The 13,592-nt window shown below is 41.8% G+C and overlaps 2 protein-coding genes across 3 annotated transcripts in view; both read left to right on the forward strand.

The window, feature by feature from the left end:
* LOC110312811 (cytochrome P450 3A25) overlaps positions 1-10,598 on the forward strand; it is a 38,940-nt gene extending 28,342 nt beyond the window's left edge. Inside the window, exons 12-13 of one of the 2 annotated variants that reach the window (XM_029533657.1) lie at positions 670-832; positions 9,332-10,598. In XM_029533657.1, the coding sequence (XP_029389517.1) occupies positions 670-832; positions 9,332-9,454 (286 nt within the window). In that variant the 3' untranslated portion in view covers positions 9,455-10,598. Of the gene's footprint in view, positions 1-669; positions 833-4,566; positions 5,075-9,331 lie in introns of those variants that run through there. The other variant, XM_021186706.2, reaches the window with a different exon arrangement.
* On the forward strand, positions 5,179-9,256 carry LOC110312938 (CCR4-NOT transcription complex subunit 2-like). Its single transcript, XM_021186905.2, is given in 3 exon segments — positions 5,179-6,721; positions 6,723-6,768; positions 6,981-9,256. Coding segments are annotated over 3 exon segments (2,241 nt in total). The 5' UTR covers positions 5,179-6,109; the 3' UTR covers positions 8,564-9,256.
* Positions 10,599-13,592: the final 2,994 nt, after the last annotated feature.

A 13,592-nucleotide genomic window follows, 5' to 3' on the forward strand; every position in this document is an offset into this window, starting at 1 on the left:
ATAAATTCAGCTCTAAGTATTCAGTAGATTTTTTTTAGTTTTGTACAGAAGGTACAAAATCATGTATGAAAATCATACATGAAGCTACAATAGAGACTTGTTCTGTGCCCCAGAAAATTATTTGGCTTTAGCTATTCTATGGACGAGGGAGAAAGATAAAAAACAATTCTGAGAAAGAAAAGAGAGTGAAGAAGGAATCGAGGAAAATACAGATGAGCAGAACTACAAAGAAAGGAAAGAAAGGAGAGGGAAGGTTAGCAGTGGGAGGGAGGGAGGGAGGGAGGGGAAATTAGCATTCCCTATATTAACAGAGTTTCTTAACATTCCCCCTAAGTGTGAGGCAGGAACCTACTTTGTCTTTTGTCATTTGTCCAGTCCCAATATGGCTTTCAGGGCAGGACATATCACTATTCTGGGTAGGATTGTTTTATGTGTTTAAGGCATTTATTTCAATTTGTCTAAAAAGTACAGAGTGTGTATGTTTTGGTGTGAGTGGGAAGGACCTGTAGCTCACAGGTTTTTAGTCAGGTACCTGCAGCAAGGATTCAGCTACAAGTCCACAAATATATGCTGTGCCATATATTTGCTTGCTTGGGTTGAACTCCAAACATTCAGCTCTTGGGAACTCTAGGCTCCATCATCTCATTTTCATTTCTTTTGTGGCTCCAGGTTCAGCAAGGAGAACAAGGTCAACATTGATCCATATATATACCTGCCCTTTGGGAATGGACCCAGGAACTGCCTTGGCATGAGGTTTGCTCTCATCAGCGTGAAACTTGCTGTCATAGGAGTCCTGCAGAACTTCACTGTCCAGCCTTGTGAGCAAACACAGGTGAGGCAAGAAATGTTCTCAACAAATAATATTTCAACTTTTTATATTAAAAAAGACTTAGCGCTTTACATGTAGAAACTAAAATGCTTGACTTAGCTACTTTTCTATTGCGGTGATTAAAAAACCACGACTAATACAACTTATTTTTTTAAAAAAGTATTTAATTGAGCTTATGGTTACAGAACATTAAAGTCCATGTTGATAGAGTGAAGACATGGTTGTAGGAACAGCTGAGAGGAGAGAGAGAGAGGAGAGAGGGGAGAGAGAGAGAGAGAGAGAGAGAGAGAGAGAGAGAGAGAGAGANGACTGGGAATGAATGGTACCAGCCTTTAGAAACTTCAAAGCTCACCCCCAGTGATCCATCTCCTCTATCAAGGCCTCCCTCCCCTCCTAATCCTTCCTAAACAGTTCTATCAACTGAGACCCAAGTATCCAAACATAAGCCTGTGGGGCCTTCTCACTGAAACCACCACAATGCCCATTAACCGTTTAATAACATATAGAACAAAGAATGCATGTGTAGCCTGATAAGAACTTTGAGATCCTGAGNNGATCTTAAACCTGAGCTCAGGTTTCCTTCCTGAGCTGTGTCTGAAATAAAGTTCAAATAAAGAATGCATCTAGAGTCAGTTCAGATTAGTGGGACAAGGCTACACAAAATCTCCTTGAAATTGACTCCAAGTTAACTGGAGTTAATGGGGAGTGATTTGCACACAGCATACATTAATTACCTTACTATGGTTTGCGAGTGGAGGACATAACTAGGACTTAAGAGAACTTTCTAGGTGTCAGGGGTTCCCAGTCACTGACTGTGCTTTAGAACTACTGCAGAGCCTTAAACCTTCAGAATGTCTGGTCAAACTGGATCCACTGAAATAATTCACCACAAGTGTGGCTTTAAAACATACACCTTACNTCTCCTGCACAACCTAAGTTGAGAAGCACTGATGTGACATATTGTTACAAAATTGTCACAAGATATCGAGCACTTGAGGTGTTAAAGCCATCCTGGTCATTTGATCCTACATTTCTGGAGTTCTGCTCCGGCAAAAATAACTTCTTTTTTATACTTTAATAATAAATCTCTGTTTCTTATTTCATCTTCCTCTTTACTCTTGTGATTCCAGCTCAAATCAATACCTAAAAGACTCAAAGAAACATTCCCAATTGTAATTAGGGCTCATTTATTCTATGTCTGTTACTGGTGATTGCCAAACTGTCACACACTCACCAGAAGCCCTATTAACTGCATGAAGACCTTTTTATTAATTANGAAAGCTTAGATTTAACTTAGGTTTTCCCCAACAAGCTCTTATACTTAAATTAACCAGCTTATATTAATCTACATTCTACCATGTGGGCCATTACCTCCTGAGTACCTGGCATCCNTTCCTTCCTNCTCATCTGGCTGGCTAATCCTTTTGCCTGATTCTTTCCCAACGTTCTTATCTGTGCTCAGGAGTCCCACCGATCCTTTCCTAGATTGCTATAGGCCATCAACTCTTTATTAAACCAATCAGAAGATGTTGGAGGCAGTGTTTACAAAATATGATTTCACCATAAGAATAACAATGCCAAAGTCCAGCCTGTAATCAGATCTCTGCTGACACAGAGGTCAGCATTAGAATAATTTCAAGACAACTTTTAGAAAGTGCACAAAATGATCAGCCCAACAATTGGTTCCCACAGATTCTTCATCAGTCAAGTAAATATGTTTTCTCTAAACCATCCAATTCAGTTCTCTGTATCTTCTTTGGATTGAAGAATATACCATCCCTTATATAAAGTATTTGTGGTGGTTTGCTAGGGAACATATACATTGAAATCCTTCAGTATATTTTAGAGAGTGGTTGCCAGTTTCTTAAGGTTTTTTTTCTTTTTTAGATTTATTTATTTATTATATGTAAGTACACTATGACTATCTTTACCAGAAGAGGGCATCCGGTCTCATTACAGATGGTTGTGAGCCATCATGTGGTTGCTGGGATTTGAACTTAGGACTTCTGGAAGAGCAGTCAGTGCTCTTAACTGCTGAGCCATCTCTCCAGTACTTCTTAAGGGTTCTTAAAACTTTATTTTATTTTTACATTTTTAACTATAATCTTTATGTGTGTCTTTAGAGAACATGTACACAACCCATGTTACTGTTCTAGCAAAATGTTAGAATAATAAGATAGGACATGTAGAATGTTGAAACATCTTTCCCGAAGAACTTAGAGACAAATATCTCGTTTCAAAAATATGTATTGTCTTTATTCTCATTAGTGGGTGTGGCGGTTTGAATATGAATGGCCCTCACAAGCTCATATCTTTGAATACTTATTCATCAGGGAGTGGCATTATTTTAGAAGACATAGGTGTGGCTTTGTTGGCAGAACTGTATCACTGGGCATGGACTTTGAGGTTTCAAAACTCCACACTAGACCCAGTGTTGTTGCTCTCCCTGTTTGTGGATCAAAATGCAGCTCTCAGGTTCTTTTCCATCACCATACCTGCCAGCTTATTGCCATGTTCCTCCTCACCATGATGAGAATGGACCAAGCCTCTGAAACTGTAAGCAAGTCCCCAATCAGAGTTGCCATGGTCATGGTGTCTCTTTACAGGATTAGAACAGTGACTAAGACAATGGGCATACTATGTATATCACTGCCTGATAGTTATTTTCCAACACCCATGCATGAAATATATAGTGCTTTCCTGTTCCATTGCCTTTTTTCAAGGGAGATCAGGAGGACTTTAGTGGCCTCTGGCTGCAGGTTGGCTGTCCTATAAGTCTGTGCAGCAGTTTTTTAGATGGGCACATGGACAAAGCATTTAGTTTTGATAGTAAGCAGGACTTGGGGACAACTGACAATCTCTACTCACCCACAGTCTCACACCCCTCCCCATGACAATTTTATTTCTTTCTTTCTTTCTTTTTTTTTTTTTTTTTTTTTTTTCGAGACAGGGTTTCTCTGTGTAGCCCTGGCTGTCCTCGAACTCAGAAATCCCCCTGCCTCTGCCTCCCGAGTGCTGGGATTAAAGGCATGCGCCACCACGCCTGGCTTTTCTTTTTTTCCTTGTACTGAGATCAAATTGCTACAGTGGATGACTTCCCCCTCCAGACTGAAGCAACTGAGACAAAATGAGTATGAAAACACTGATTTACTCAGAAGTTCACTTTTCACATAACACTTGGATTCTAAAATAACAAGGGCCAAAGCTTCCTGAAGTCCTTGTCCAACACTGAACTGAGTGGGAACATCTGATGCCCAGGCACTTTGATAGCTGAGCCCCTCTATAGAGGTGAAATTGTGATATCTGCCCAGGATTACCTTATGCTTCAAAAAATGTAAAATTAACTTTATATTGACTTCAAAATCCATTTTCCATATACTTAAGATATGATCTAAAATTTTAACACATCCCTTTCACTTGAAATTTAAGTCACTAAAGAGCCCAAACCAACATAACTTTTCCCTGGTTCTGTATACACAATAGGTATTCAACTAATACTTTCCTGTATAAAAATTAGATAAGGGATTTTACTATCCAGTCTCAGTGAACATATAGGCATAAAGAACTCAGGAAATGTGGCTGATATAGATGACTGATATCATTTTATCACACATGGTGATATACAGTGTATTTGAGTGTATAAAGCATCATGGTCCTTGATGTATCTGTTCTCCTTGCTTCTGCCCTTGCTGTTGGTTCACTTGCTGCTTCTCATTATGATTGTTCAACTACTGCAGATTCCTGTGAAGTTCAGCAGGCAACCAATTTTCCAACCAGAAAAACCCATCATCCTAAAGGTTGTTTCAAGAGATAAACCCAGAACTGGACCATGAATTTCCCTCAGAAACCATGTTATATTCTTCAAGGAGACTGTGTCACAGAACACCAGAGAATTTAATTAACCTTAGAACAACATAATATGGGCATAATCAACTTTTTCTTGATGACTGAGTATTCAGAAATTCATTGAACCTGCTCAGTGGCTCTGCAGTGTATCATCTATTTTGTGATTCAAAGGAAATTATTAACTCAATGGTAGTTGTGGAAGTTTATCTTCTGATTCTTGTGGGACTTTCTACACTAATTCCAGTTAGTTCCATCTATTCTGAATTCTAACTGCAGCAACTATTTCTATATAGTTTTATTAATAGAAGCTGTTGTAATGATTGTTAGTAAATGTGTAGCAAGTTTTCTCTTTGTTAAAATGTATGATATTAAGAATATACATAAATATATCTTTTAAAATGTGTGGTGTACTTTTGTCACTATACACATCAATGGCAAAACCACTGGATCAAGAAAACAAGACACTAATCATTTCCAATCTCAACTGTGTAAGCCAGTTTGGGATGCCCACTTGACTCTAAAAGTTTGTTGATGTTGATCCATTTTGATTTGACACATTTCTTGAGAAATGTATCCATAGTTTAATTTTGCCACATTTGAAGGATTTATAATCCAGCTCAGATGAAACCTTTTCCTTAAGATTAACCTAGATTCATCTTCCTCTCCTCCCACATCTCTGAAAGTACATGTTTTCTTAGACTTCTTTGGAGTCTATAGCTGTTAATGTTGTCAAGTTCAGAGAATCTAGAATCACCTTGGAGGGATATGGGTCTCCAGGCATGCCTGTGAAGGATTTTTGATTGAGTTGATTAATGTGTGAGGTCCAACCCAATGTGGATAGTACCCTATAGGATCTAGGACTGTATAAGTAGGGAAAGGAAACTGAGCATCAGCAAGCATCCATTGCTCTGCCTCCGGTTTGTGGATTCCACATGACTGATCTTCAGGCTCCTGACACCCTGAGTTCTCCTCCAAGATGAACTCTCTCAAAGAACTGTGAGGTAGTCACCTCTTTCTTCCTTAAGTTGCTTTTGTCACAGTATTTATCACACTAACAGGACAAGAAATGAAGATTGAATTCATCATGTGCTCCTCACTGTCTTACAACAATGTCAATAAAATAAAAATGGCTGACTGGGTCCAGGCCACTTCTGCCTCTCAGTGTGGTACAGTAGAAGACACCCAAGCTGCCTGCCTCACCACTTCAAACCCCCTTCTAGCCCACCATCCAAAGATAGGGAAGAAAAGATGATAAATAGGACAAGAAGATGTAGACCTGTGTAGAAGTAGTTCTTTAAAGCAATTCCAATCTCTGTTTGTCAGAATACCAGCACAGTATTCAGTAGTGTTAGGATACCAAACACAAACAAGCAGCAGTTGCATGATCCAACAGAAACTGCCAGGCCTCCACTAAATTGGCATGAGTCAGTGGGAATGACCTGGACCAACCAAGGACACCATGAGAAGTTCTCTACCATGCCTCTCTCAAACAAACTGAAGACCAGCAAAGACAAAGATGCAAGACAAATGTATACTTTCTCCAAACATCACTTGTCCTCCAATGGATCTTGCCTCAGAAAATTACCAGATGAGTCTGCCTTACCGTGTGCGTTTGCAATGCCTGGCATATCCAGAAACTTCCACTTCACCAGTGGTTTACAAGTTTCACTTAAAAAATATTTGTGGCGGACCCCAGGCCGCAGCTCCCGGCGTGACTGCAGCCGCTCCTGGCGTGGCCGCAGCCGCTCCTGGCGTGGCCTCCTCCTGGCGTGGAAGCCCGGGAAGGCTCCGGGGGAAGCGCCTCTCACCGTCGACCGGCCTGCGGGAGGCGTTCTGTCCATTCGGCGAGCCTCGCTCGCTCGCTCTTCGCTTTCTGCCGCTGCTGCCGCCGCCTCCTTCGAGCCCGAGTCGGAGCGACGGGGACCACGGCGGGGGTCAGAGGGTAAAGGTCTTGCTCCCAGCAGCCTCCGCGGTGGATACGTTGCCATCTTGGATCCGCAGGACAAGAAAATTCATGCGTACTGTGAGGAAAGGACAGGACTCTATGGTGAGGACTGATGGACATACATTATCTGAGAAAAGAAACTACCAGAGCAGAAGAATCCCATCGTTTATCATGTTCTGGTTGGACTCCTTTCTTATCGTTTGCTGGAGTTTGAACTTCAGAGCTATGGTGTCAACCCTGCTGTAACATCTCAGGGGAGCTCCTAGTGTGGGGCTGGTGCTCACCCTTCAACCTTTCCTTCTTCACTTCAGCCTCCAGCTCTGAGCTCTCCCATCCCCAGAGTAGCAAATTTGAAAGAAGCTGCACAGGTGACAAACAGCATGTTTGGTGCTTCAAGAAAGAAGTTTGTAGAGGGGGTGGACAGTGACTACCATGATGAGAACATGTACTACAGCCAGTCTTCTGTGTTCTCACATCGGTCAGAGAAAGATCTGCTGGCATCGCCATCTCCATCAGGTCAGCTGTCTCAATTTGGGGCAAGTTTATATGGGCAACAAAGTGCACTAGGCCTTCCAGTGAGGCGGATGAGCAACAATACCCCTCAGTTAAATCGCAGCTTATCACAAGGCACGCAGTTACCGAGCCACGTCACGCCAACAACAGGGGTACCAACAATGTCACTTCACATGCCTCCATCTCCAAGCAGGGGTATTTTGCCTATGAATCTTAGGAGTATGATGAACCACTCCCAGGTTGGTCAGGGCATTGGAATTCCTAGCAGGACAAATAGCATGAGCAGTTCAGAGTTAGGTAGCCCCAACAGAAGCTCGCCGAGCATAATATATATGCCAAAGCAACAGCCATCTCGACAGCCTTTTACTGTGAAGAGTATGTCTGGATTTGGAATGAACAGGAATCAGGCATTTGGAATGAATAACTTCTTATCAAGTAACATTTTTAATGGAACAGATGGCAGTGAAAATGTGACAGGATTGGACCTTTCAGATTTCCCAGCGTTAGCGGACGGGAATAGAAGGGAAGGGAACAGCAACCCAACTCCTTTAATAAACCATTTGGCTGGAAGAGCTCCTTATGTTGGAATGGTAACAAAACCTGCAAATGAGCAATCCCAAGACTTCTCAATACACAACGAAGATTTTCCAGCATTACCTGGTTCCAGCTATAAAGATCCAATGTCAAGTAATGACGACAGCAAATCTAATTTAAGTACATCAGAGAAGACGACTACAAGTACAGATGGACCCAAATTCCATGGAGATAAAAGTTCAACAACACAAAACAATAATCAGCAGAAAAAGGGAATCCAGGTGTTACCTGATGGTCGAGTTACTAACATTCCTCAAGGGATGGTGATGGACCAATTTGGAATGATTGGCCTGTTAACATTTATCAGGGCAGCAGAGACAGACCCAGGAATGGTACATCTTGCTTTAGGAAGTGACTTAACAACATTAGGTCTCAATCTGAACTCATCTGAAAATCCCTATCCCAAATTTGCATCACCCTGGGCTTCTTCACCTTGTCGGCCTCAAGACATAGACTTCCATGTTCCATCAGAATATTTAACAAACATTCACATTAGGGATAAGCTGGCTGCAATCAAACTTGGCCGATATGGAGAAGACCTCCTCTTCTATCTGTATTACATGAACAGCGGGGATGTATTACAACTCTTAGCTGCAGTAGAGCTTTTTAACCGTGATTGGAGATACCACAAGGAGGAGCGGGTATGGATTACCAGGACACCAGGCATGGAGCCAACGATGAAAACCAACACGTATGAGCGGGGGACCTACTACTTCTTTGACTGTCTCAACTGGAGGAAAGTAGCTAAGGAGTTCCATCTGGAATATGACAAATTAGAAGAGCGACCTCACCTGCCATCCACATTCAACTACAACCCTGCTCAGCAAGCCTTCTAAAAAGACTTCCCTTTTCTTTGGGTATGGCTGTCTCAGCACAATACTCGACATAACTGCAGAACTGATGTGGCTCAGGCACCCTGGTTTTAATTCCTTGAGGATCTGGCAATTGACTTACATAAATGGTCACCATTTGAGGTCCTGCCTTACCAATTATGTGCTGCCCAACAACTAAATTTGTAATTTGTTTTCTCTAGTTTGAGCAGGGTCTGAATTTTTTTCATTTATTTTCTTTTTGCCAGCAGACAGACTTGGGTCTATAAAGACAAGCAAGTACACTGACAGAAGTTACCATTTAGTTTCTTAAATGTAAAAAAAGAAAACCCACAAAAGACTCAACAAAATTAGACCACAAAATTTGCATTGTTCATTGTAGCACTATTGGTAATAAAAGAACAGATGTTTGTGCATTTTTATGTGAAGATCCTTCTCCTATTTCATTTGGAAAGATGAGCAAGCTCTGCTTCTTTCATTTTACTTCCCCTTGTGGTTCTGAAAGGCAGTTTGGCCAGGCTTACTGCAGGCATCCGACTGTGCAGAAATTGCCACAGTCTCTGGGGGCTCCAGGGCTATGCTGTAATTGAGCTTCATCTTTCCAGAATGAGCAAAACACTGTCCAGTCTTTGTTACGATTTTGTAATAAATGTGTACATTTTTTTTTTAATTTTGGACATCACATGAATAAAGGTATGTATATACGAATGTGTATATATTATATATATGACATCTATTTTGGAAAACATTTGCCCTGCTGTACCTTTTTTTTAGGAGGTGTGCATGGATGCAGTATATGAAAATGGGACATTCTGGAACTGCTGGTCAGGGGACTTTGTCGCCCTGTGTACTAAAGGGCCAGATTTTCAGCAGCCAAGGATATCCATGCCCATGTGAATGTGATGGGGCTTCAAGATGTGAACTGAGACAATTCACTCTGGCTGTTTGAACAGCAGTGTTTCATAGGAAGAGAAAAAAGATCAATCTTGTATTTTCTGACCACATAAAGGCTTCTTCTCTTTGTAATAAAGTAAAAAAGCTCTCCTCAAAAAAATATTTGTGGGTAGGATAAATGAGTTAGAGTGATCACCTGACAACTAGATCCTAATCAACCTTATAAAAAGCCAGAAAAGTTGTTGTATACTTGTAATCCTAGTGGTATAGAGGCAAAGGAAAGGGCCATCCCTGGAGCTTTCTGGATAGATAATCTGCCAATCAGTGAGTTTAATGAGAGTCCCTGTCTCGAACAATAAAGAAGAGGTCCAGCAATATGGCTCAGTGAGTCAGTTGCCAGCTGCCAAATATTACAACTCTGTGTTTAGTTTCAGGGCCCATATGGTAAAAGGAGATAACCAACCACAAGTTGGCTTATGACTTCTACACAGGCTCTGAGATATATGTACATTTCTGCACATACACACACCAAAATGTAATTTTAAATAATAATTATAGAGAGACACGGACACATTGACATCAACCTCTGATATCCATACATATGCCTACACATGTGAACATGTAAATACCTATACAAGCATACAACACACACATTCAAATAATGGCAGAATGAATGGAAATATTTCCAAGTAATAGGAAAAGTCAAAGAGGGCTAGCTCTCACCTGGACTAACAATCAGGACCAGATCTAACTAGATCCACACAATCGTTGACTATGAAGGACAGAAATATCTTGTTTCTTGGTATCTTGTGGACATGATACCATCACACCCATGACGTCTCAGAAGCCCTGGTTACCTGCACAAGACACACCAAAGAGCAACTCAGTCAACATCCCAGCAGAGTTTTCCAGGGAATATGAGCTGAGGAGCTTGTGATAATTGATTGCTGCTAGGGAAGGGAGAGTGAGTTTCCAGGTGTGCAGCCCCAGGTAGTTGCCTCTGCTCCAATGGATGACCCAAAACTATATAGGGGCAACACTAATTAGACTTAGTGGGTTGAAAATAGAAAAGAAGTGAGTCATGATGCTGGGTGGAGGATTTAGATATTAGCCCAGAAGCTTAGAATACCCAAGATACAATTCACAAAACACATGAAACTCAGGAAGAAGGAAGACCAAAGAGTGGATACTTTGCTCCTTCTTAGAAGGGGGAACAAAATACCCATGGAAGGAGTTACAGAGACAAAGTGTGAAGCAGAGACTGAAGGAATGACCATCCAGAGACTGCCCCACCTGGGGATCCATCTCATAAACAACCACCAAACCAGATACTATTGTGGATGCCACCAAGAGTTTACTGACAGGAGCTTGATATAGTTGTCTTCTGAGAGGCTCTGCCAGTGCCTGACAAATACAGAAGTGGATGTTTATAGTCATCCATTGGATGGAGCACAGGGTCCCCAATGAAGAAGCTAGAGAAAGTGCCCAAGGAACTATAGTGGTTTGCAGCCCCATAGGAGGAACAACAATATGAACTAACCAGTAACCCCAGAACTCCCTGGGTCTAAAACATCAACCAAAGAAAACTCGTGGTGGGACTCATGGCTCTAGCTGCATATGTAGTAGAGTATGGCCTAGTCAATCATCAATGGGAGGGGAGGCCTTTGGTCCTGTGTAGGTTATATTCCCCAGTATAGGGGATTGCAAGGGCCAGGAAGAGGAAGTGGGTGGGTTGGTGAGCATGTGGAGGGGGGAAAGGTAGGGGATTTTCATAGGGGAAACTAGGAAAGGGGATAACATTTGAAACGTAAATCAAGAAAATATCTAATAAAAAAGATAATGAAAAAAATTATGTATTTTCTTTTACACTCCATACTTTATTGTCCCCCACCCTTGTCCACCCTCTGACAGTTCCACATCTCATACCTCCTCCCCCGCCCTGTCTCCACTTGGATGTCCCCACCCCCACCCCACCTGACCTCTAAACACCCTGGGGTTTCCAGTTTCTTGAGGGTAAGGTTTATCATCTCTGAATGAACACAAACCTGGCAGCCCTCTACTGTATGTGTGTTGGGGATCTCATATCAGCTGGTGTATACTGCTTGTTTGGTGGCCCAGTGTTTGAGAGATCCTGGTTGTCCAGATTAATTGAGACTGCTGGTTCTCCCACAGTATTGCCCTTCTCCTAAGCTCCTTTTTTAAAAATTATTTTATTAGATATTTTCTTCATTTACATTTCAAATGATATCCCAAAAGTCCACTATACACTCCCCCTGCCCTGATCCCCTACCCACTCACCCCCACTTATTGGCCCTGGTGTTCCCCTCTATAGGGCATATAAAGTTTGCAAGACCAAGGGGCCTCTCTTCCCAATGATGGCTGATTAGGCCATCTTCTGCTACATATGCAACTAGAGACAGAAGCTCTGGGGTGTACTGATTAGTTTATATTGTTGTTCCGCCTATAGGGTGGCAGACCCCTTCAGTTCCTTGGGTAATTTCTCTAGCTCCTCCACTGGGGGCCCTCTGTTCCATCCTATAGATGACTGTGGGCATCCACTTCTGTATTTGCTAGGCACTGGCATAGCCTCACAAGAGACATCTATAACAGGGTCCTTTCAGCAAAATCTTGCTGGCATATGCAATAGTGTTTGCTTTTGGTGGCTGATTATGGAATGGACCCCTGGGTGAGGCAGTCTCTGGATGGGCCATCCTTTCGTCTTAGCTTTAAACTTTGTCTCTGCAACTCCTTCCATGGGTCAGAGGCTTGGATGCCCACCCAGGGCTGAGTGGAAAGTGTATGGCAGCCCTCCCACATCCAACTGTCCAGAGCATAGGAAAAACTCTGGCGGGGCATGGGCCTTCCCTTCCTCCCTCTCTTCCCCAGGGCCCCCTTTTAGTTCCCACAGTACGTTCCTTATGTTGGAGTTTTCCTTCTAGGATCCTTTCTAGATCTGGATTGATATATAGAAATGTTTGAATTTGGTTTTATTCTGGAATATTTTGGTTTCTCCATCTATGTTTGTTGAAAGTTTTGCTGGGTATAGTAGCATGGGCTGGCATTTGTGTTCTCTTACAGTCTGCATGACTTCTGACCAGGCTTTTCTGGCTTTCATAGACTCTGTTGAGAAGTCTGATATTATTCTGATAGGTCTAACTTTGTGTGTTATTTGTCCCCTTTCCATGGCAGCTTTTAATATCATTTCTTTGTTCTGTGCGTTTAGTGTTTTGATTTTTTATGTGATGAGAGAATTTTCTTTTATGGTCCCATTTATTTGGTGTTCTATAGGCTTCTTGTACCTTTATGGCCATCTCTTTCTTTAGGTTGGGTAAGTTTTCTTCTATGATTTTGTTGAAGACATTTTCAGGTCCTTTGAGCTGTGAATCTTCGTTTTCCTCTATTCTGATTATTCTTAGATTTGGTCTTTTCATTTCATTCATTCCTGAATTTCTTGGATGCTTTGGGTTAGGAGTATTTTATGTTTTGAAATTTCTTGGATAGTTGTGTCAATTTCTTCTACGGTATCTTCTACATTTGAGGTTGTTCTATCACTTGTATTCTGTTGGTGATATTGCATCTGCAATTCCTGACTTCTTTCCTAGGTTTTTCATTTCCAGGTTTGCGTCCATTTGTATTTTCCTTATTGTTTCTACTTCCACATTTTGGTCTTGGATCACTTTATTCAATTCATTCACCCGTTTTCCTGTGTTTCTTTCAGTGAGTTATTGATGTCCTCCTTAAAGGACTCTATTATCTTCATGAGATAGGATTTTAGGTCAGCTTCCTGATTTTCAGTTGTGTTGTATTTAGGGCATGCGATAGTGGGAGAACTTAGTTCTTATGACGCTCACATATATTGGCTTCTGTTGCTCATGGTTTTGTACTTGCCTTTTGCCATCTGGATATCCCTTGTTTTTGTTGGTCTGGGTGACTGACTGGAGTCTGCCTCTTTTGTCCCTGGGTTGTTTCAGATATCCTGGTAGGCCTGCAGCCTTGGCTGTAGCAGACCACCTTTGTGGCCTTCCAACTGGGGGCTCTTCAACGGGACAGAGAAGCTGCTGTTCTGTTGCTCTGTCTGCAGTATATGTCCTGGGATGCCTTCATATTTTTGGGTCTTGAGTGGAGCAGTCAAATTGTTGTC

The sequence above is a fragment of the Mus pahari genome, chromosome 23, assembly GCF_900095145.1.
Source record: "Mus pahari chromosome 23, PAHARI_EIJ_v1.1, whole genome shotgun sequence".
NCBI lineage: Eukaryota > Metazoa > Chordata > Mammalia > Rodentia > Muridae > Mus > Mus pahari.